Source organism: Callospermophilus lateralis, chromosome 3 (genome assembly GCF_048772815.1).
Source record: "Callospermophilus lateralis isolate mCalLat2 chromosome 3, mCalLat2.hap1, whole genome shotgun sequence".
Taxonomy (NCBI): domain Eukaryota; kingdom Metazoa; phylum Chordata; class Mammalia; order Rodentia; family Sciuridae; genus Callospermophilus; species Callospermophilus lateralis.
In genome coordinates, this window is record NC_135307.1 from 91,120,345 (window position 1) to 91,141,693 (window position 21,349).

Genomic DNA, 21,349 nt, shown 5'->3' on the forward strand with positions numbered 1-21,349 from the left:
GGAACCAATCATCGAGCTCAGCTTGGGACCTGGGACCAATCAGCGATCTCAGCTCCGGCCCCTTCCCCAGGTCCTCGTGGGGGCGGCAGCGCCATGTTTCAAGGGCAGCGCGGTTGGTTTAGTGGTAGCGTCAGTCGAGAGCTGAGGCAGTTCTGGGGTAGGAAGATGGGTGCAAGAGGTGCTTGAGGCGGGGAGAGGAGCACCTCTCCTCCTGATGCCTCGGTCCTAGCGTGCCTGCTGGGCTCATCCTGTGCTTTTGTCTCCACAGTGGCCGAAGGGGGGACAGTCAGCGACTCGCGGGCCGCCGACTTCTTGTTCAGCTGTGACGCCTCGCACCCAGACACCCTGAGGTACCTGAGAGCCGCATGGCAGTGCCTCTTGTCAGGACGAGCCCAGAGTCAGGGATGGAAGTTGCAGCCCGCTAATAAATATTTATGATAGAGGGAGACTGGAAACAGTTTTAGATGTAACTGTTTTTCATCCTCAAGGCCCTTGTCTTTGGAGGTCTCTGATTACCTGGCCCATTTGCCTGGACCGGACCGTCACAGTAGCTTTCCAAGAGCTTCCTTTGCCTGGAATCTGTCCTCCAAAATCTCCTTTCGCGTTGCTCCCAGATTATGTTTGTAAAGCAGAGATCTGCTCACGGGCCTCCTCACTTTTATTCCCCTTCTCCCTTCCTGATTACCTACAGATTTAGATTTTTGGCTAGAGCCCACCTTGTTTATTTCCCAATTTCTCCCTCATTAAGGTGTCACTGTGCCTTCGTGTTTGTCATTCTTTTTTCTCTAATGCCCTTCTTCTTCTTTCCACCTTTTTACAGATCTAGGAAGGATGTTGTTTTCTATATGTGAAGGCTTCCCTGACTGCCTGCCCACACCCTACCTCGAAATTAACTAAGTTCTTTACAGAAAGACTATGGGTAAAATTTGCTGGCTGCTGGCTCTCAATCCACTGTTTATGTCCCGTTAAACAGTAGCATCTGAGGTCAAGTTTCTAAATTTATATAATAATTGATGACTTCTCTAAAGCTGAGATTTGTCTAGATGTAGGCCCCCAAATAAGCAATATGCCATGTTTTTCTTCTTTGTCAGGAGGAAAAAAAATAATGTAAGTCAGTTTTCTATTGTTTTATTATTTCCTTTGAAAGGTTGAATACATTCTCGTTTATTTTATAATCTAAATGATTTCCTTTCTTTCTCTTAGAATATATGAAAGCCTTGATTACATAGAAGATAATGCTACAGTTTTTCATGCCTACTATCTCTCTGCAGTAGCCAATGCTGAAATTAAAAACTCGGTGGCTTTAGGTCACTTCATTCTTCCTCCTTCATGTCTACAAAAAGGTTAGCAAAGATCCTTCAACCAATCTCTGTTAGCCAAATCCAGCTAATTCCTGCTAGACAGCCAAATTCAACTTACCTTTGTTCTCAGATATTTTTGTTTCTTATCACATAATATAAATGGAAAAACCATGGACTTCAGATGAGATTGCCATGAGTATCTGTCCTGGCTTCATTTATCATTCATGCATTCACTGAGCATCTCCTATATGCCAGGTTCCAAAGCAGAAACAGGGATTTGGTGGTGAATAAGGCAGATACAGATCTTGTTGTCAAACGCTCATTGACTAGAATCCAACGCTTATTAGTTTTGTGATCCTTGGCAAGTTGTTAAATTTTTCCCAAGTTGTTTTGAGGATAAAATGAGATAATTTATTAAGGTATTTGATGTGGTGAGCATTTAATATTGCCTTCTTTGCTAGATTTGAATCTTTTCATTATGGTTCTGAATTTTTAAAAGATTCATTATGAAAATAAACTCATATATTTGTATTTTTTTATGCTTTCTTTATGCTTTTGTTTCAACACATTTTTATTTCAACAACCCTTTGATGTAGGAATGGCAAATAAATAAAGTATTTCTGAAATGTTTTCTTTCAGGTTGCCCTGCTTGGAACACCCTTTCTTTTTTGAGTTAACTTTAATATCCCATTTTTTAATAGGTTTTGCATTATTGCCAACTCTTTACCTACATATTACCCAGTAGATATGTGTCTATCTCTGGAAAGACAAATTGAAAGCTGTTTGTAAATTCCCACTGTGGACAGTATTAAAATAAAAGCAGGATGGGGTTGTAGATCAATGGAAGAGCCTTGCCTAATACCTGTGAGGCACTGGGTTTGATCTTCAGAACCACTTAAAAAATAAAGTTATTATGTCTATGTACAACTAAAAATATTAAAAGACAAAAGCAAAACAAATTTTAAAAGTTCAGACATTTTCATAGAAGAGCATTTAGAAATTCCAAAGATTGGCTTCTTCTATACTTGCTGTCCTACTTAGACCTAATTATAACTTATATTCCCAAATAATTAAAAATGGTTATACAAATAATGACTAAATAGATTTATTCAAAGACTATTTATATCAATTAGTGAATAACCCAATAAAAGAATTTATATTGTAGAATGAAGGTCTAATCTGATATAAAATGATCACTTCTATTCTGTCTTTGAAATTAGCATCTTATATTAACATGTTCTTAAATTTTTAAAGATGTGTTTTTTAAAAAATTCTACTAAAAACTAAAAAAGTATACATATTTATCTACTTAGAGTATGGTCTACTGGAAGTGTGAGATGTGAATGTGAACCACATGTGAATTTTAAGTATTTTAGTAGCCACATTAAAAAGAAAAATAAATAGGTGAAATTAATTTTAAGAATATATTTATATGTATTTACATTTTTAACAGTATATTTTATTTAGCTTAACATATCCAAAATGTTGAGGTCTCAATATATAATCAATATAAAATTATTGACATAATTTATTCTTTTTTTGATCCTTCAAAAATTTGATCTTCAAAATCCAATGTTACTTTATACTTACAGCACATCTCAATTTGTAGTAGTCATACATGTTAAATACTCAGTTCCTATATTTAGCAAGTTGCTACCATACTGGACAGCAAATGTCTACCTTTTTGTTCTCTAGTGGGCTACTTTGGAAACTTTTGAGACTTATTGAAATTATTGAGATTATTGAGGATGATGACGCAGTCCTTTGACATACCAAGTATTGTAAATTTCTGCCTATTAGATATATTTTTTAATCTTTTCCTTTAAATTAATTCTTGAGAATCTCTGCTCTACAAACTCCACAATTTTATACTTTTAATAATGATTACAGTCATCCTCTTTAATAACATTTGACCTAATAGAGATGCTAACATCTAATGAACAAATATATTCCAGTAGAGAAACAAAAAAAACTACAACAGTGATTCTCAAAATGCATTGAAATCATTTGGGGAGTTTGTTAGAAATGAAAATTTCTGAGCTGCCCCTTAATGATCTGATTCAGTATGAATCACAATGTGAGTATTTTAGGTGAGTTTGATACCAGGAAAAAAGGCTGACCTAAAAATTTCAGACTTCATGCAAAATTCAGAAGTTACTTTTTTTTTGGAAATATTTATTTTTTTATTTTTGCTGTAGTTGAACACAACATCTTTATTTTATTTATTTATGTTTATGTGGTGCTGAGGATCCGAACCCAGAGCCTTGCATATTCAAGGCGAGTGCTCTACCGCTGAACCACAACCCCAGCCCCCAGAAGTAACTTTAAAAAAAATAGTATTGGACTTGTTTTTCTCACCACAGAAATAAGAAGAAAAATTGGTAGTTTTATTTGGGAACAAGACCAGGATTTTCTGATAGAAAAGGTAAGAGTACATTAAAGTAGTTGATTAGAATCTGCAGTATCAAAATTTCTTAAAGCAGTATAATTTTAAAAATGTTTACTTGTGATATGTTAGCACTTATGAGCCAGATTAAGGAATTTAAAGGGTTTAATTTCATTGAATATTATGTGGTTTGACTTTTTTATAATAGCACATTGTTAAAATTGAGGTATTTTGAAAAATAAAACTATTAACATAAAAAGTTTGAAAATTTTCTTCAATCAGTAATATCAAGATAACAATAGGTGTATGGTATTTTTACCAGTTCCTCACTGCTGGTATCAATTCTGATTTATTAATTGCTGTGTTGTATCATTTGTTGAATGTTTTGAGTACCACTCTTCAATAACTGCATAATACTGCTTTTTAGTTTTTGCCATCCTGCCTCAAATTTACCTTTTGACTTCAAAATCTTTATGCAGTTGCTAACTTTAGGATAATTTGAGCATCGAAAAGAATGACAATAATAAATTACGATACATTAAATAAAAAAGAATCCTTTAGTCCATAATGATACTCCAAAAGCAGAAAAAGAAAAAGGACAAAAGGAAGACAAGGGAGGAAGAAAGGAAGAATGGGTAGAAAGAAGGAAGGAAAGAAATGCTGGGATAAGGAACATTTTCATTACAGAATAATAATAGCTAAAAAATATAGGAGGGATGACAGCAGAGAAAAATCCTCATTTTATAGCCACAAGCTAATAATCAAATCTAGGCAAGGGTCATTAAAGGATGCTAAAACCATGATCTCAAATTGTCATGCACAGATTACTTATTAATTTTAAAGGCAAGCAATGAATCTTTTAAATAGACATATCTGGAAGATAATACCTTATCAAGTTCAGCATCACCAATATTGGAATAACCTCTCATTATGTTCAGTCTGGTGTGATTTAAGTATACAGTATTAGTTGTGTAGCATTCTTGTTCAAAGCATTTAATCTGAATCTAATTCAGGGTTAATCAAACAAATCCAGAATATGGATTATATACTATGAGTCAACTAACTGACCTGGACTCATACAGTCATAAAAAACCAAAAAAGGCAAGAAGACTGTTCTAGATTGATCCAACAACCAAATGTGATATTTAAACCTCAATTGGCTTTTGTATTTAAATTTTAATATGACAACAGAATGCATTACAATTCATATTACACATATAAAGTACAACTTTGCATATTTCTGGCTCTACACAAAGTAGAGTCACATCCTTCGTGTCTGCATACATGTACCTACGGTGGATTTTGTATTTTTGAAAACAACAACAGGAAGGTTGTAAAAGGCATCTTGAGAGCAACTGGAAAAATTTTTTGATGGACTAAATAATAAATAATATCAAATTAATATTAATTTTCTTAAGTATGATAATAATATTGCAAAGATAAAATAAAACATTTTTAAAGAAAATTAATGTTAGGTACTGAGGAATGTAAATGTCACAATTTCTACCAATTTTTATCCAATGGTCCAGCTAAAATATAAAAAAGAGAGGGTACTCAGTGTGGCAAAAATCTAAGTCTAGATGAAAGGTATGTAGTATTTATCATACTATTTTTTAAGTTTTTGGTAAGTTAAAATTTTTTCACAATAAAAAATTAAGAATAAAATCTTTATAATTTGCCCAAAGCCAAGTGATTGACTTATATATTTTGCCGCAGTCTGGTTGGGCACAAAATAACCGAGCCGCCACGAGGTACTTGTAGGTTCAAACAGGAACTCCTTTATTGCCGGAACACCACCGGCACTCCACGCATACTCCCTGGGAACTCTCTCCAGGAACTCTCTCCACCCTCTCCGGGCTCCAGGGAACTCAACGGGAACTCCAAGGGAAGTAGCGGGCACCCGAGGCAGCAGGAGCAGCCCTATTGCTGGACAGCAAGGGTCTATATACAACTGAATACACAGCTTGTTTCAATCCAGCATCATCGAGTCACAGCAATTATACACAGCTTAACTTATCATCATCTTAATGGCTCGCTGGCGTCACCTCTCAACCACTCCTTCTGGCAAAAATGCCATGCACCATCCCGACTTGGCTGTGGCTCTCAACAATATTTCATATTCCTTTTATTAATTTTTTTTCTCAAACTGTCATCATCTGAAAATAATAGTTCTTTCAGTTTCTTTGGCTAGGAAGTAATAGTATGTTGTACTAAAGATGAAAAATATCCAATCTTTGACTTGTTTCCAAGAAGATGAGTGAAGATGGAATGGTTATTATTGGACAAAGTATTAACAGATTCATAGAGCTTAAAATCACCTTAAAGATCATTAATTTTTAGTTTTACAAATAAGAAAACTTATTACAAGTAAAAAAACTTATTGCAAATAAGAAAACACCTGTTTTAATTCATTTAACCATATGTTAGCAAAGTGGAACCAAATTTCTTAGCTTCAACCCAATCCAATGTTTTTACAGCTAAAAACAGTATAACATGCTTCATTGGCTGTTGACTAGAAATTACATTATTATAAAGGATTTTGTCAATTTTTTGAAAGTATTGATCAATTTTGCCAATTAAAATGATTAAAACAGAGAACATATAAGTAAAATGTACTTTATCAAATGGGAACAACAAGGATAAGTCTGGAAAGTAATTTGGGGAATAGTAGTATTGTTTGGAGTAGATTTCTGACCTAAATATAGAAATTTCCTAATGATATATTAGGTAAATACACTATGTAATAGATATCAGTACCTGAGTCACTTTCACAAAATCTTTTGGAAAACGTTAGTATAATTTTAGTTCTCTTACAACTCTAAAGCTGACTATTGTCACTTCCATGTAGAAACATATTTGTTCAGCATTCTTGTTTTTGATTTATAGCCTACAGGAAGTCCAGGATTAAGTCAAGATTTTAAGAAAAATTAAATTAGTAACACTTTCCTTTCTTTATTTTTATTACTAAAAAGTAATATGATCATATTAGAGAAAATTTTAAAAATTTAAAAATAGAATAACATTATTCTCACTCATTTACTCACTTAATAAATTATAGCTGGTATTTTAAAAGTTCTGGTTTCCTTATATCTCTAAAAATATGTCATATAGTTGTATACATGTGTGTACAAAATTTTGGAGGTTTCTCCAACAAACTAGATTGAATGGACCTAAAGTATAAATATTTTATGATTCTTGAAATATATATATATATATATATTATATATATATGTATGTACATATATATGTGTGTGTGTATTCAAGAGTGATATATATATATATATTTTTTCTTTTTTTAAAAAAAGTACTGATTGGATCATTGGTGTGCTGAATTTTAAAAATGTGATTTCTTTTGCTATCTGCAGCCTGAGGAAATAGCATCAAATAAAATAAAAATCAGTGAACTAGCAACAGAGAACAAAAAAGAATTATCCAAAAGGTATTGAATTTATATACTTCACTGATACTCAATTCAATTTTTGAGCAGTAATTATGTTTCTATTTCATTTAATTTTCACAGTCTTCCTATGAGATTGGTATTGTCATTATTACCATTCCTATTTACAGAAAATTAGATAATTTTCCCAAAGTTTTAAGTGGGGTAGAAGTAAGATTTGCACTGGGTCAGATTAATTCCAGAGCACCTATGTTTAGCCTCTCTGCTATACTATTCTTGCAGAAAGGAAACAAAGATTTTATGAAAGTTATAATAACAGTTACATTAATATTACTTTTTAGTTAGTAGGGATTGAACCCCGGGCCTCATATATGTTAGGTAGGTGATCTAAGCTATTTCCCCAGCAATTTTTATATTTTATATTGAGATAGGGTCTTCCTAAATTGCTCAGATTGACCTTGAACATGGATTCTCCCACCTCAGCTGTTTTAGCCTTCCTATTTTAGCTGAGATTACAAGCATGCACCACCACATCCAGCAGTTACATTATTATTTAAATGAAAATACACTAAATATTAGCAGTACTTTGAAAGCTGTGAGTGATTTCCCTCCCTTCTTTCCAAATTGTTTATAATGTGGTGACTTCAACTTAAGAAATAAATTTAAAAAGACAATCAAACATAGACTTACCAAATCTAGTACAAATCTGAGAGGCTCCATCAGTGCAGACTTATTCATGATCTAGTCCTAATTCAATATTTTCCAATTCTGAGGTTTTCAAATACTCATGGGGAATATTATTAAAAAATCTGGTATTTTACTGCTGAAATAAAAATGATCAAATAGTAGTTTCTTTATATGAAACTTAATGGCTTAATTTATATATTTTTTCAATTTTAAGTTTTCTTACCATTAATGTTAATTTTCTTAATATGCAGAGAAGTCTTATAAGTCTGGGGAAAATATGTCCAATCCAATAACAAAAATTAAAAAAGATATCAATTATGAATTATTATGAATTATGAATTATTATGAATTAGGTTGTTGTCTGCCTAGAGCCTTTTCTTTGTGAAACCACCAGAGGGTGCAGTATGAACATAAATAAAATATACCCTGAGCCTACCTACGAAGCCTTTATTTTATTGGAATACTGGTGATACTGAACACTTACTAAATGGGTAAACTCTTATTTAACACTTGATTAATACAAGATACTGGTGAGCTAAGCAGGTCACAGAATTTTATTTGATTCTCACAACTTTATGAGAGAGATAAATACTATTAGCCTCATTTAAAACTGAGAAAATGGTTTCAAAGCTAATTTCTCTTGTTTCATTCAAGGAGTAGAATTGAATTTAAGACCAAGTCTAGCTGATCCAGAGTCCATACTCTTAACCACTATGCTATTTTCCCTTCCCCAAATGTTTCCCAAATCTGAAACTTTCATAAGCTTTTATTTATTGTTTTAGTTGTTTTGTTGTTATAAATGTAATGCATATAATTTGCCAAAATAGGAAATATGGAAAAGAATAAAGAGAATTTGAATTACAATCAATGCCACCATTCATCAGTACCTTTCTTGCCAATTTTATACAAATATATGCAGTTTTAATAGAGTTGAGGTAATTCTGCATGGGTAGTTTGACTCTTGATTTTACATTTAGTATTCTACAGGCAGCTCCCATGTTGAAAATACTTATTGATGTTATGATTTATAATGGCTGCATATGATATTTCATATTGTTTAACCATCTTTTTGTGAATTTATTTTAATTATTCACAATTTGTCTCTTTTATGACAGCTTCACAAACATCTTTTGAAAATAAATCTTGCTATATCTATTTGTATACTACAAATATATATAATTATTTGTAAATTAAAATAAAGCTAAAATAAATTTTGCTTTACTTTTTATAATTTTCTTATTGTAAATTCTCAGATATGAAATTTATGATATAGAGATATGAAAATAGATAGATAGATAGATAGATAGATAGATAGATACTGGGGATTTAACTTAGGAGTGCTTTACTACTGAGCCATGTCTCCATCCTTTTTATTTTATTTGACACAGGGTCTCAACTAAGTTGCTGAGGCTGGCCTTGAACTTGTGATCTCCTGCCTCAGCCTCCCAAGTTGCTTGGATTGCAGGCATGCACCAGCACACCTGGTTGAGATATAATTATTTTTAAAGACCTTGATGAATATTGCCAGTTGCTTCCCACAAAAGTACAAATTTAAACTATTACCATTGTGGTCTCAACACATCTTTATCAGTATTGAGTATCAATAAGAAGCCTTGTGCTAATTTAATAGATGAAAATGTCATCTTGTTTTAATTCGTATCTTTGATTGCTAATTGGTTTGAATCTCTTCACGTTTGTTTTTTAGCATTTTGAATTTCCTTTTCTGTGGCTTATTTTTAAACTTTCTCCATTTTTCTATTGAGGACCTTATTGTTTTTCTTATCAACTTGTCTTTTATAATAGCTATATTATTCTTTTGTCAATTTGATAAATTGTATCTTCGGTTTGTTGACTTGTACTTTTTTGGAGATGCTCATTTTTAGTTTCTACATCATTAATCACTATTCCTATCTTCTTCTGTTGCTTCTGTATTCAGAAAAGCCTTTCCAATTCAGAGATCAAATAGGTTTTAAATTCTGCAGATATTTATTTTGGTGTATAGTATGAGGTGAAGATCTAATTTTATTTTTGTTTTGCAAGTAACATTTCTTCCAGTTGTGATCTTCCTGTCTCAGCTGTCTCTTGAATAGCTGGTATTATAGGCATGAGCTACCAGGTCTGGCCTCCTCCAGTTTTTTAAAAAATAAATCTGTTTCCTATTTAATGTGATTTCTCTTTGTCATGTTTTTATATATATATATGAAGATCTATTTTATTTATTTATTTTATATTATTGTGGTGTTGGGAATTGAACCCAGGGCCTTACATATGCTAGGCGAGTGCTTTACCATTGAGTTACACCCTTTACCATGAAGATCTATATTTAAACTATGTGTTTTATTCCATTAATACAATAGGTGCTAAATTAGATAACTTTATTTACGTATTTTAATACTTGACAAAGTATTAAAACCAAGACTCATTACTCCTTAAAAAAATAATTTCCTTAGCTATGTGCATTTACTATTATTACTCTTTTTCTTTTTTTGGATGATATATTTACATGGTTTGAAATCCAAGATATGTAAAAAGGGGTACTAGAAAAATATACTGATTACTAGAGAAGCAATCAATATTATCATATATATACTTATATATATGTGTGTGTGTATATATATATATCTATATATAAATAAATTAGCAAATTCATCTAAATTTCTTTCTTTTTTCCTTTTTTTTTCTCTACAAACACTGTTTTGCACCTTGTATTCTTTTTCACTTATAATGTATCTTGGAGGTGATTTTATATTACAGCATAAAAAGCTTTTTCACTTTGTACAGTGTAATAATTCATTATATGATTTTACCATAGTTAACTAGTCTTCTATTTTAATAGACTTCTAGGTAATTTCTAATCTGCTATTAAAAACAGTGTTTTGGCACTGTTTGTAGTCATTTTGCATGTCTGCATATATCTGTAGGATAGTTTCTTGGAAGAAAAATTACTAGGTCAAAAGGCATGTACATTTGTATCTTTGATAGTTCTTATCAAATTGCCTTGAATAGAAATTAAACCAATTTACATTTCTACTTTTGTATACAAAGAAGGTTTAGTCTCAGACTTTTCTGAGAACATAATTTTGTTTTATTTGAAGGATCTCATCTAAGTGATATATAGTTTCCATTGGAAGAACTTAATGAAATCTAAATTTTTTAAAAATTGAAAATAATACTTTTACTATTAATATAGTTTTATACTTTTAGGAAATAAATTTAATTAATAAAGTTAGGGATAACTCCATTTATTAATTATTCTTAATTACTAAGGTTTTAATTTTCCTACTATTATCTATTGGATATATATAGTCTAAGTATGATAAGTGCTGTTATTTGTATAGTTAGCAAAAAGGATATTTGCTGGTGTGTAAGTTTGGAAGACTGAGGCAGAAGGATCACTTGATTCTAAAAGTTTAAGGTTTGACTGGGTGATAAAGTCATACCTCATCTCAAAAAAAAAAGATATTTCAGTTGAAAACATTTCAGCTTTTATAAAATTAAAATAAGGGGTTGGGATTGTGGCTCAGTGGCAGAGTGTTTGCCTAGCATGTGTGAGGCACTGAGTTTGATCCTTAGCACCACATAAAAATAAATAAATAAAATAAAGGTATTGTGTCCATCACAACTAAAAAAAAATTCTAAAAATTTAAAAACCTAATTATACAACATGACCACATAAACATGATTTAATTTTTTTTTTTTTTTTTTTTTTGGTACCAGGAATCGAACCCAGGGATGCTTAATCACTGAGCCATGTCCATAGCCCTCCCCATCTTTTTAAATATTTTATTTAGAGATAAGGTCTCACTGAGTTGCTTAGGCCCTCAGCCTCCTGAGCCAGATTTAATTTTTGTAAACTGAAAATCACTTCAAGAATCTTATTGTAGCTTATGGTCTTCCCAGACATTTTTTTTTTTAAATTTGGTATTGTAAAGTGTGAAAATACTAGTAAATAGTGTCTATATTATTTGAATGCTGAATAACAAAGGTGCTGTAATCATTTAAAATAAAGTACTGAGTTCTCTTTTGCTGATAGCATAGCTATACATATATTTTTAATTATAAAGAATTATTGAATGATTGTGCTTCAGGGATATATATAAAAATGTCATATATATATGGCTTACTGTATGTTTCACTTTACAGCATAGAAAAGAATTTTATAAGGACTCCAGTTGTAGAAAAGCAAATGTACTTCCCTCTTCAGAATTATCCAGTGAACAACATGGTAACAGGTGACTTAAAACTTAGAGTAAACCCAGCTAGAAAAGAAACAAGGAAATAGTGTTTAGAATAAAGCTGCTGTTGTACTTCAAATGCCTAATAAGTAAGAGCTCTAAATTATATGTGATATTGGAAGAGACATTGCATATTAAATAAATTAACCTGCAAAATTAATCCAAGGATAGGTCTCAGATTTTCTGTGCTAGAATAGTGGTCTCTAGGTAGAGGAAATACAGTCCCAACTTATGTTTGTTTTCAGGCATCAGTTTTGTTTGTTTGTTTGCAGTCTGGGGATCAAACCCAGGGCCTGCGCATGTTTGGCATCAGTTTGTATTTTCAAGTGTCCCAGTTTGGAATTATGTGGAAAACCCCAATAATAATTTTCTTTCAGGGTCTGATAAAACCTAGGCCCCTTTCTTTATCATGCTTGTGTGTAGGCATGTGTGTGTGCTTGCACACATACATACTACAGACTTTACACAAAATTTAAGGAGATTCAGAGATGCCCAGAAGTCTATTCAGAGATCACTCAGTCTGCTACCTGAGTGTTCCACAAAAAGAAAAGTCAGCTAACAAGTTGAACTTGAGAAGATGATGAGAGGGTAGAACTAATGGAACCAGTTGAAAAATGGCCACTGGTATTTGAAAGGTTTTGAGTGAGGCAGATATTTTCTTCCACATTTTTATTTGGTGCCTTAGAGGTAGATATTTGTATACTTTTATCTGGGCAGTATTCAGTGAGGTTACCAATGGTTATTTTTAAAACAGCAATTTTATATGGTTGGATTCATAGTTAACTTATTAACTATAAATTTCTTATTTAAAACAGTTAAAATAGGTATAGATATAGATATCCTGTTGAGCTAGATGGTAGTGGTTTTTTTTTAAATTCAATTATACTTATACCAGAATTTTTTCACTTTTTAAGTGTTTACTTTTAAGTTAGATTTCAATTTTAGTATAAATTACAAAATTTGCATCACACATAAAATATAATCATTCAAATAGTAAGCGATTGCTATCAAGTTTTTGCTATTGAGTCCTTAAGCTCTTTCCATTTGGGCTGGATTTCTTTTTTTGTTTTTTTTTATTTTGATAGTAATATCTTTTTCAGATTATTATGACATCAAATTGCTCACACCCATAACTTTTCTTGACTGAGCAATAATGTCAATTTTCCCATTATTTTTTAAAAATACTTTCTTCCCCTACTTGTTTTTTTTTTTTTTTTTTTTTTTTTAGAGAGAGAGAGAGAGAATTTATTAATATTTTTTTAGTTCTCGGCAGACACAACATCTTTGGTTTTTTTTTTTTTTTTTAAAGACACAACATCTTTGTATGTGGTGCTGAGGATCCAACCCGGGCCGCATGCATGCCAAGCAAGCATTTTACCGCTTGAGCCACATCCCCAGCCCCCTCCCCCCCATTAAATTTTCACAAAGACTGTTGTCTTAGCAGTGCAGGAAAAGTTGTCTGTTCTAATAGGGAAGATATGCTGTTTATGCTGTTGGTAGCTAGTTAAATAGATAGTTCTAAGTGACTATCCTTTAAATCAGTTATTCCCAGTTATTTTGGTTTAAATGCTTATATGTTCCAGTCCCAATCTGGACATGACACTGTTACTAGTCAAAATGACTTATCAAGTATCTATGTTTTAAAAGATGGTAGGAAGTTGGGGTGGGGGAACTATGTTCCTGATAATGATCAGGTTTTGTGGAGAATCTTCTCACTGGTATTATTTCTTCCTTTTAGTTCTTTCATCAAGTCACTTTTTAAAAATTATAACTTTAATAAATCAAAGACAATGAAAAGCATAAAGTATGATAAGATTTCAAGTGCAAGTTTATATGTATTTTCTTATTTTGTAGGTTATATATCAATTGATGCTATGAAGAAATTCCTTGGGGAGTTGCATGACTTCATTCCTGGAAGCTCAGGATATTTGGCATATCATGTTCAAAATGAAATTAACATGTCTGCTATAAAAAACAAATTGAAGAGGAAGATTTGAGTTAAAATTTCTCTTGTATACTGGGTATTTATTTTCTATAAAATATTGCCAAAGATGTGCATAATTTAAATGCTGCCCCTTAGGTCTGAAGGATGGGGAAATGGGGATGAGTTCTTCTCTTTCTCAACATGTGTCTTTAGGAACTCCAGAATCCTTTTGATGCTGTGTTTGACATTTGGGTTGAATTTTTCCCCAGATTGTGTATGTTCACAAATTGAATTCACAGTTGTTATGGAGTGGTTATTATTGAAATACTTCTTCATAAGAAGCTTGCGCTCTCTCTCTCTCTCTCTCTCTCAAATGTACTTTTAATTTTAACGTTTTATTATATTTTTTTCTAGGTTCAATACTGTGAATGCTAAGTTTTATGACTCTGATTCTGATTATATTGATTTTTTTTAGTGAACTAATATTTTAATTCATTCTTATGTGTGAGTGGCTTCTGATAATAAATATATCAAAAGTACATTAATACAGGCTATAAGTTACATCATCTGAGATGATCCTGCAAGGTACCTTAAAACCCTGTTATGGAAAGGACGGTAGACAACTTCAAGTCCAACTCCTTTATTATTATTTTTTTTAATGACAAAATGAAGACCTTGAGAAGGGTGTCTTACCAGGGTGACTAAATGTGTGGGGGGGGGGGACTCACCCAAACTGGAACATGACTTTCTTAATTTTCCAGGCTAGTGCTTCCCACTCTTCTGCATGGCATGTGCTGTATGTAGCCTCTGTGTCAGGTATTTCTGTGTTGTTTTGTTTTTTGAGACACAGTCCCTCTGTATTGCCCAGGCTAGCCTGGAACTTCTGGGCTTAAGTAAATCCTTCTCAGTCTTCCAAGTAACTGAGACTACAGGTGTGTACTACCACATTAGCTTCTCTGTGTCTCTTAAGTAAGTATTGAAATGTAGTGATATCAAGAATTTTTACTGACAGGATCATGCTATGACTCAAATTTCAAGATACAAAATTCTAACACCACTATTGGCATCAAATTTGAGAATTTTTTTCCCATTTGGTAATGTTTCCTTATTTATATTCACATCTATGGCTGAGTCCTTCTGAACTTGTAAATTTAAAATAACCACACTAAATCTTCTTTTTCTAAAACATATTAAACATTATCTCTCCTGAATAATCTTAAGTCACATTCTGTTGATTGTTTCTTCCACAGAAATCAAGCTTGAGTCTAGATTTTAAATTAATTAGTAAGAGGATTACATAAATTTATACCAAGTTGTGTGCATTGGGATTTCTTGGAAGAGAGTATTAAGTATTTTCCCAACATATGCATGTGCTAATATAGTTAATAAAAACCTAAAACAAAACAGAAGTGTTTCCCAAATGAAAGTGATTAATTTTTAGAGGTATATAGAAGAGCCAAATACAACATATATTCTTGAAATACTGATAGAAGGAATAAAATTAGTTGACATACCTTTCAGGAAGTGAAAAAGCAGTATGATTTTTGTTGTTGCTTATATAAACTCTTTATTTGCCCCAGTATATCTGATGGATGTTGCCTCTGGCTCCTATCCACTTTTATTTCAGAACTCAAGACACGTCTTGCAGATCTGTCTTCTCTAATGCTTTCAACAATTATTCATAGTCATCTCTCATACTGTTTAAGTACTGTTAACTACCTAGCATGTAGTTTTCATTTCATCTTAGTTCTTTCATCCTTTGTGAACAGATTTTCTTTGTATCTTTTGATAGGATTTTATGCAATTAGGTAAGTTATGAGTGATTGACCAAGGCTGCTAATTATTTCTTTTTAAATTTTAATTTGTTATATATGACAATAGAATGCATTAAAATTCATATTACACATATAGAGCACAATTTTTCCCTATCTCTGGTTATACACAAAGTAGAGTCACATTCTTCATGTCTTTATACATGTACTTAGGGTAATGATGACAATTGCATTCCACTGTCTTTCCTACCTCTAAGCCTCCTCCTTTCCCCTCCCTCCCCTTTTCCCCTTTGCTCTATCTAGAGTTCATTTAACCTCCTACCACCACCACCACCACCCGCAGCATATTATGAATCAGCATCCTTAAATCTGAGAAAACATTCGGCATTTGGTTTTTGGGGATTGGCTAATTTCATTTAGCATTATATTCTCCAGCTCCATCCATTTACCTGCAAATGCCATGGTTTCATTCTCTTTTAATGCTGAATAATATTCCGTTGTGCACATTTTCTTTATCCATTCATCTACTGAGGGGCATCTAGGTTGGTTCCACAGTTTAGCTATTGTGAATTGTGTTGCTATAAACATAGATATGGCTGTGTCTCTGTAGTATACTGTTTTTTAAGTCCTGTGGGTATAGACTAAGGAGTGGGATAGCTGGGTCAAATGGTGGTTCCATTCCCAGTTTTCCAAGAATTCTCCATATTTCTTTCCAGATTGGCTGCACCATTTTGCAGTCCCGCCTGCAGTTTATGAGTGTGCCTTTTCCTCCACATCATCGCCAACACATATTGTTGTTTGTATTCTTAATAGCTGCCATTCTGACTGGAGTGAGATGAAATCTTAGTTTTTATTTGCATTTCTCTAATGGCTAGAGATGTTGAACATTTTTTCATATATTTGTTGATTGATTATATATCTTCTTCTGAGAAGTGTCTGTTCAGTTCCTTGGCCCATTTATTGATTTGGTTATTTGTTTTTTTGGTGTTAAGATTTTTGAGTTCTTTATATATTCTAGAGATTAGTGCTCTATCTGAAGTGTGTGTGGTAAGAGTTTGTTCCCAATTAGTAGGCTCTCTATTCACCTCACTGATTGTTTCTTTTGCTGAGGTTTCTTTTGTTTCTTTAGTTTGAATCCATCTCATTTATTGATTCTTGATATTAATTCTTGCTCTATAGAAATCTTATTAAAGAAGTCAGGGCCTAATTCAATGTGATGGATTTTGGAGCCTACTTTTTCTACTAATAGATGTAGTGTCTCTGGTTTAATTCCTACATCTTTGATTCACTTTGAGTTGAGTTTTGTGCATGGTGAGAGATAGGGATTTAATTTCATTTTGTTCTGATGGATGTTGCCTCTGGCTCATGGATTTCCACTTTTCTCAGTACCATTTGTTGAAGAGGCTATCTTTTCTCCAATGTACATTTTTGGCGCCTTTGTCAAATATAAAATAACTGTAATTCTGTGGGTTAGTCTCTGTGTTCTCTATTCTGTACCATTGTTCTACAAGTCTATTTTGGTGCCAATACTATGTTGTTTTTGTTACTATTGCTCTGTAGTATAGTTTAAGTTCTGGTATAGTGGGAATCTTGCTAAGGATTGCTTTAGCTATTCTGGGTCTCTTGTTTTTCCAAATGAATTTCATGACTACTTTTTCTATTTCTATGAGGAATACCATTGGGATTTTGATTGGAATTGCATTAAATCTGTATAGTGCTTTTGGTAGAATGGTCATTTTGACAATATTAATTCTGCTTATCTAAGAGCAAGGTAGATCTTTCTATCTTCTAAGGTTTTTATTAATTTCTTTCTTTAGCATTCTGTAGTTTTCATTGTATAGGTCTTTCACCTCTTAAGTTGATTCCCAAGTGTTTTACTTTTTTGGTGCTATTGTAAATGAGGTAGTTTTCCTTTCAGAGGATTTGTCACTGATAATGCAGAAATGCCTTTGATTTATGGATGTTGATTTTGTATCTTGCTACTCTGCTGAATTCATTTACTAGTTCTAGAAGTTTTCTGGTGAAGTTTTTTGGGTCTTCTAGGTATAGAATCATATGGTCAGCAAATAGTGCTAATTTGAGTTCTTTGTTACCTGTCCTTATCCCTTTAATTTCTTCCATCTGTCTAATTGCTCTGGCCAGTGTTTCAAGAACTGTGTTAAATAGAAGTGGTAAAAGGGGGCATCCCTGTATTGTTCCAGGTTTTAGAGGGAATGCTTTTAATTTGTCTCCATTTAGAATGATGTTGACTTGGGGCTTAGCATAGATAACTTTTATGATGTTGAGATATGTTCCTGTTATCCCTAGTTTTTCTAGAGTTTTGAATAAATACAGGAGTGCTGTATTTTGTCAAATGTATTTCTGTGTCTATTGAGATGATAATATGATTCTTATCTTTGAGTCTATTGATGTCATGAATTACATTTAGTGGTTTCCGTAAGTTGAACCAACCTTGCATCCCTGGAATGAACCCCCACTTGATTGTGGTGTTCTGTCTTTTTGATATGTTTTTGTATTCAACTTGCCAGAATTTTATCTAGAATTTTTGTATCTATGTTCATTAGAGATATTGGTCTGAAGTTTTCTTTTCTTTTTTTCTTTTTTTGATGTGTCTTTGCCTGGTTTTGGAATCAGGGTGATATTGACCTCATAGAATTAGTTTGGAAGTGCTCCCTCTTTTTTCTATTTCCTGAAATAAATTGAACAGTATTGGTATTAGTTCTTCTTTAAAAGTCTTGTAGGACTCAGCTGTGTATCCATCTGGTCCTGGGCTTTTCTTGGATAGGCTTCTGATGGCATTTTCTATTTCATCACTTGAAATTGATCTGTTTAAATTGTGTATGTCATCCTAATTTAAGCAGTGCAAATCATATGACTCTAGAAATTTGCCAATGCCTTTGATATTTTCTATTTTATTGGAGTACATGTTTTCAAAATAATTTTTAATTATCTTCTGTATTTCTGTGTTTTGGATATTTCCTTTTTCACTATGTATGCTAGTAATTTGAGTTTTCTCTCTCCTTCTCTTTGTTAGCATAGCTAAGGGTCTGTCAATTTAATTATTTTTTTCAAAAAAGTCAACTTTTTGTTTTGTCAATTTTTTCAATTGTTTCTTTTTTTATTTCATTGATTTCAGCTCTAACTCTAATTATTTCCTGTTCTTCTGCTGCTTTTGGTGTTGATTTGTTCTTCTTTTTCTAGGGCTTTGGGATATAATGTTAGGTCATTTATTTGTTGACTTTTTCCTTCTTTTAAGGAATGAGCTCCATGCAATGAACTTTCCTCTTAGTGCTGTCTTCTTAGTGTCCCAGAGATTTTGATATTTTGTGTCAGTGTTCTAATTTATCTCTAAGAATTTTTCAATCTCCTCCTTGATGTCTTCTGCAACCCATTGTTCATTCAATAGCATATTATTTAGTCTCCAGGTGTTGGAGTAGCTTTTATTTCTTATTTTATCATTGATTTCTAATTTCATCCTATTATGATCTGATAGTATCTCTACTTTTTTTTTATTTGCTAAGAGTTGCTTTATGGCATAATATGTGATCTATTTTAGAGAAAAAAATGTGCTTCTGAGAAGAAAGTATATTCTCTCATTGAAGGATAAAATATTCTATATATGTCAGTTAAGTAAGTTATTGATTATATTATTGAGTTCTATAGTTTCTTTGTTCAGCTTTTGTTTGGAAGATCTATTGAGTGGTGAAAGAGGTGTGTTAAAGTTACCCAAAATTATTGTGTTGTGGTCTACTTGACTCTTGAACTTGAGAAGAGTTTGTTTGATGAATGTAGATGCTCCATTGTTTGGGGCATATATATTTATAATTGTTAAGTCTTGTTGGTGTATGGTTCCCTTGAGCAGTATGTAGTGTCCTTCTTTATTCCTTTTGATTAACTTTAGCTTGAAGTCTACTTTATTTGATATGAGGATGGAAACCCCTGCTTGATTTTGCAGTCTATATTAGTGCTATGATTTTTCCCAACCTTTCACCTTCAGTCTATGTATGTCTTTTGCTATGAGATGAGTCTCTTGGAGGCAGCATATTGTTGGGTCTTTTTAAATTTTTTATCCAATCTGCTAGTTTATGTCTTTTAATTGGTGACTTTAGGCCATTAACATTCAGGGTTATTCAGAATAGCTAAAGCAATTCTAAGCAGGAAGAGTGAAACAGGTGATATTGCTATACCAGACCTTAAACTATAATACAGAGCAATACTACAAAAACAGCATGGTACTGGCACCAAAACAGGCTAGTAGACCAATGGTACAGAATAGAGGACACAGAGACTAACCCACAAAATTACAACTACTTTATATTAGACAAAGGTGCCAAAAGCATGCACTGGAGAAAGGATAACATCTTCAACAAATGGTGCTGGGAAAACTGGAAATCCATATGCAATAAAATGAAATTGAATCCCTATCCCTCACCATGCACAAAAGTTAACTCAAAATGGGATCAAGGATCTAAGGATTAAACCAGAGACTCTGCATCTAATAGAAGAAAAAGTAGACACTAATCTCTATCATGTGGGGCTAGGCCCCAACTTCCTTAATAAGATGTCTATAACACAAGAATTAAAACCAAGAATCAACACATGGGACGTGTTCAAACTTTTTAAAGTTTTTTCTCAGCAAAAGAAATAATATGTGAGGTGAATAGGAAGCCTACATCCTAGGAACAAATTTTTACCCCTCACATATCAGATAGAGCTCTAATCTCTAGAGAGCTCAGTAAGATACACATAAAACAACAACAACAAATAATCCAATCAATAAATGGGCCAAAGACTTGAACAGACACTTCTCAGAAGAGGATATACAGTCAATCAACAAATACACGAAAAAATGCTCATCATCTCTAGCAATCAGAGAAATGCAAATTAAAACTAAGATACCATCTCACACCAGTAAGAGTGGCAGCCATTATGAAGACAGATAACAAGTGCTGGCGAGGATGCGGGGAAAAAGGTACACTCATAACACTGCTGGTGGGACTACAAATTGGTGCAGCCAATTTTGAAAGCAGATTGGAGATTCCTTGGAAAACTGGAAATGGAATCACTATTTGACCCAGCTATTCCTCTTCTAGGACTATACCCAAAGGACCTAAAGGAAGGTTTTTATTTCATCATCAAATCTAAAGCTTAATTTTGCTGGATATAAGATTCTTGGTATTTATCCATTTTCTTTCAGAGCTTGATATATGTTATTTCATGATCTCCTGGCTTTGAGGGTCTGGGTTGAAAAATCTGCTGAGATATGATTGGTCTCCCCCTATATGTGATCTGATTCCTCTCTCTTTCAACTTTTAAGATTCTATCCTTATTCTGTATACTAGGCATTTTCATTATAATGTACCTTGGTGTAGATCTGTTGTAATTTTGTACATTTGGTGTCCTGTAAGCCTCTTGTATTTGATTTTACAATTCATTCTTCATGCTTGGGAAATTTTCTTATATTATCTCATTGAAGAGATTGTTCATTCCTTTGGTTTGAAACTCTGCCTTTCTCTATCCCAATAACTCTTATATTTGGTCTTTTGATGCTGTCTCACAATTCTTGGATGTTCTGTTCATGATTTCTTACTATCTTCACTGTGTGGTTAACTTTATTTTCTAGTTGTATACTTTGTCTTCATTATCT

The 21,349-nt window shown here is 32.7% G+C and overlaps 1 protein-coding gene across 2 annotated transcripts; it reads left to right on the plus strand.

The window, feature by feature from the left end:
• Positions 1 to 72: 72 nt before the first annotated feature.
• Terb2 (telomere repeat binding bouquet formation protein 2) lies at positions 73 to 15,128 on the plus strand. 2 transcript variants are annotated; one of them, XM_076848527.2, is made up of 7 exons: positions 73 to 157; positions 269 to 350; positions 1,204 to 1,343; positions 3,665 to 3,726; positions 7,053 to 7,126; positions 11,915 to 12,003; positions 13,861 to 15,128. In XM_076848527.2, the coding sequence occupies exons 1-7, from the start codon at positions 94 to 96 to the stop codon at positions 14,001 to 14,003; spliced, it is 654 nt and encodes a 217-aa protein (XP_076704642.1). In that variant the 5' UTR covers positions 73 to 93; the 3' UTR covers positions 14,004 to 15,128. The 2 variants fall into 2 exon arrangements, with proteins under 2 accessions (XP_076704642.1, XP_076704643.1); XM_076848528.2 differs by lacking the exon at positions 73 to 157 and adding an exon at positions 821 to 1,107 and having other exon boundaries at positions 274 to 350.
• The last annotated feature ends 6,221 nt before the right edge of the window (positions 15,129 to 21,349 follow it).

Coding starts and splice junctions, on each gene's coding strand:
- Terb2 (XM_076848527.2), top strand. CDS start 94: ATGTTTCAAGGGCAGCGCGGTTGGTTTAGTGGTAGCGTCAGTCGAGAG. Junction 3,727..7,052: donor AGGATTTTCTGATAGAAAAG/GTAAGAGTACAT, acceptor TGCTATCTGCAG/CCTGAGGAAATAGCATCAAA. Junction 12,004..13,860: donor AGTGAACAACATGGTAACAG/GTGACTTAAAAC, acceptor CTTATTTTGTAG/GTTATATATCAATTGATGCT.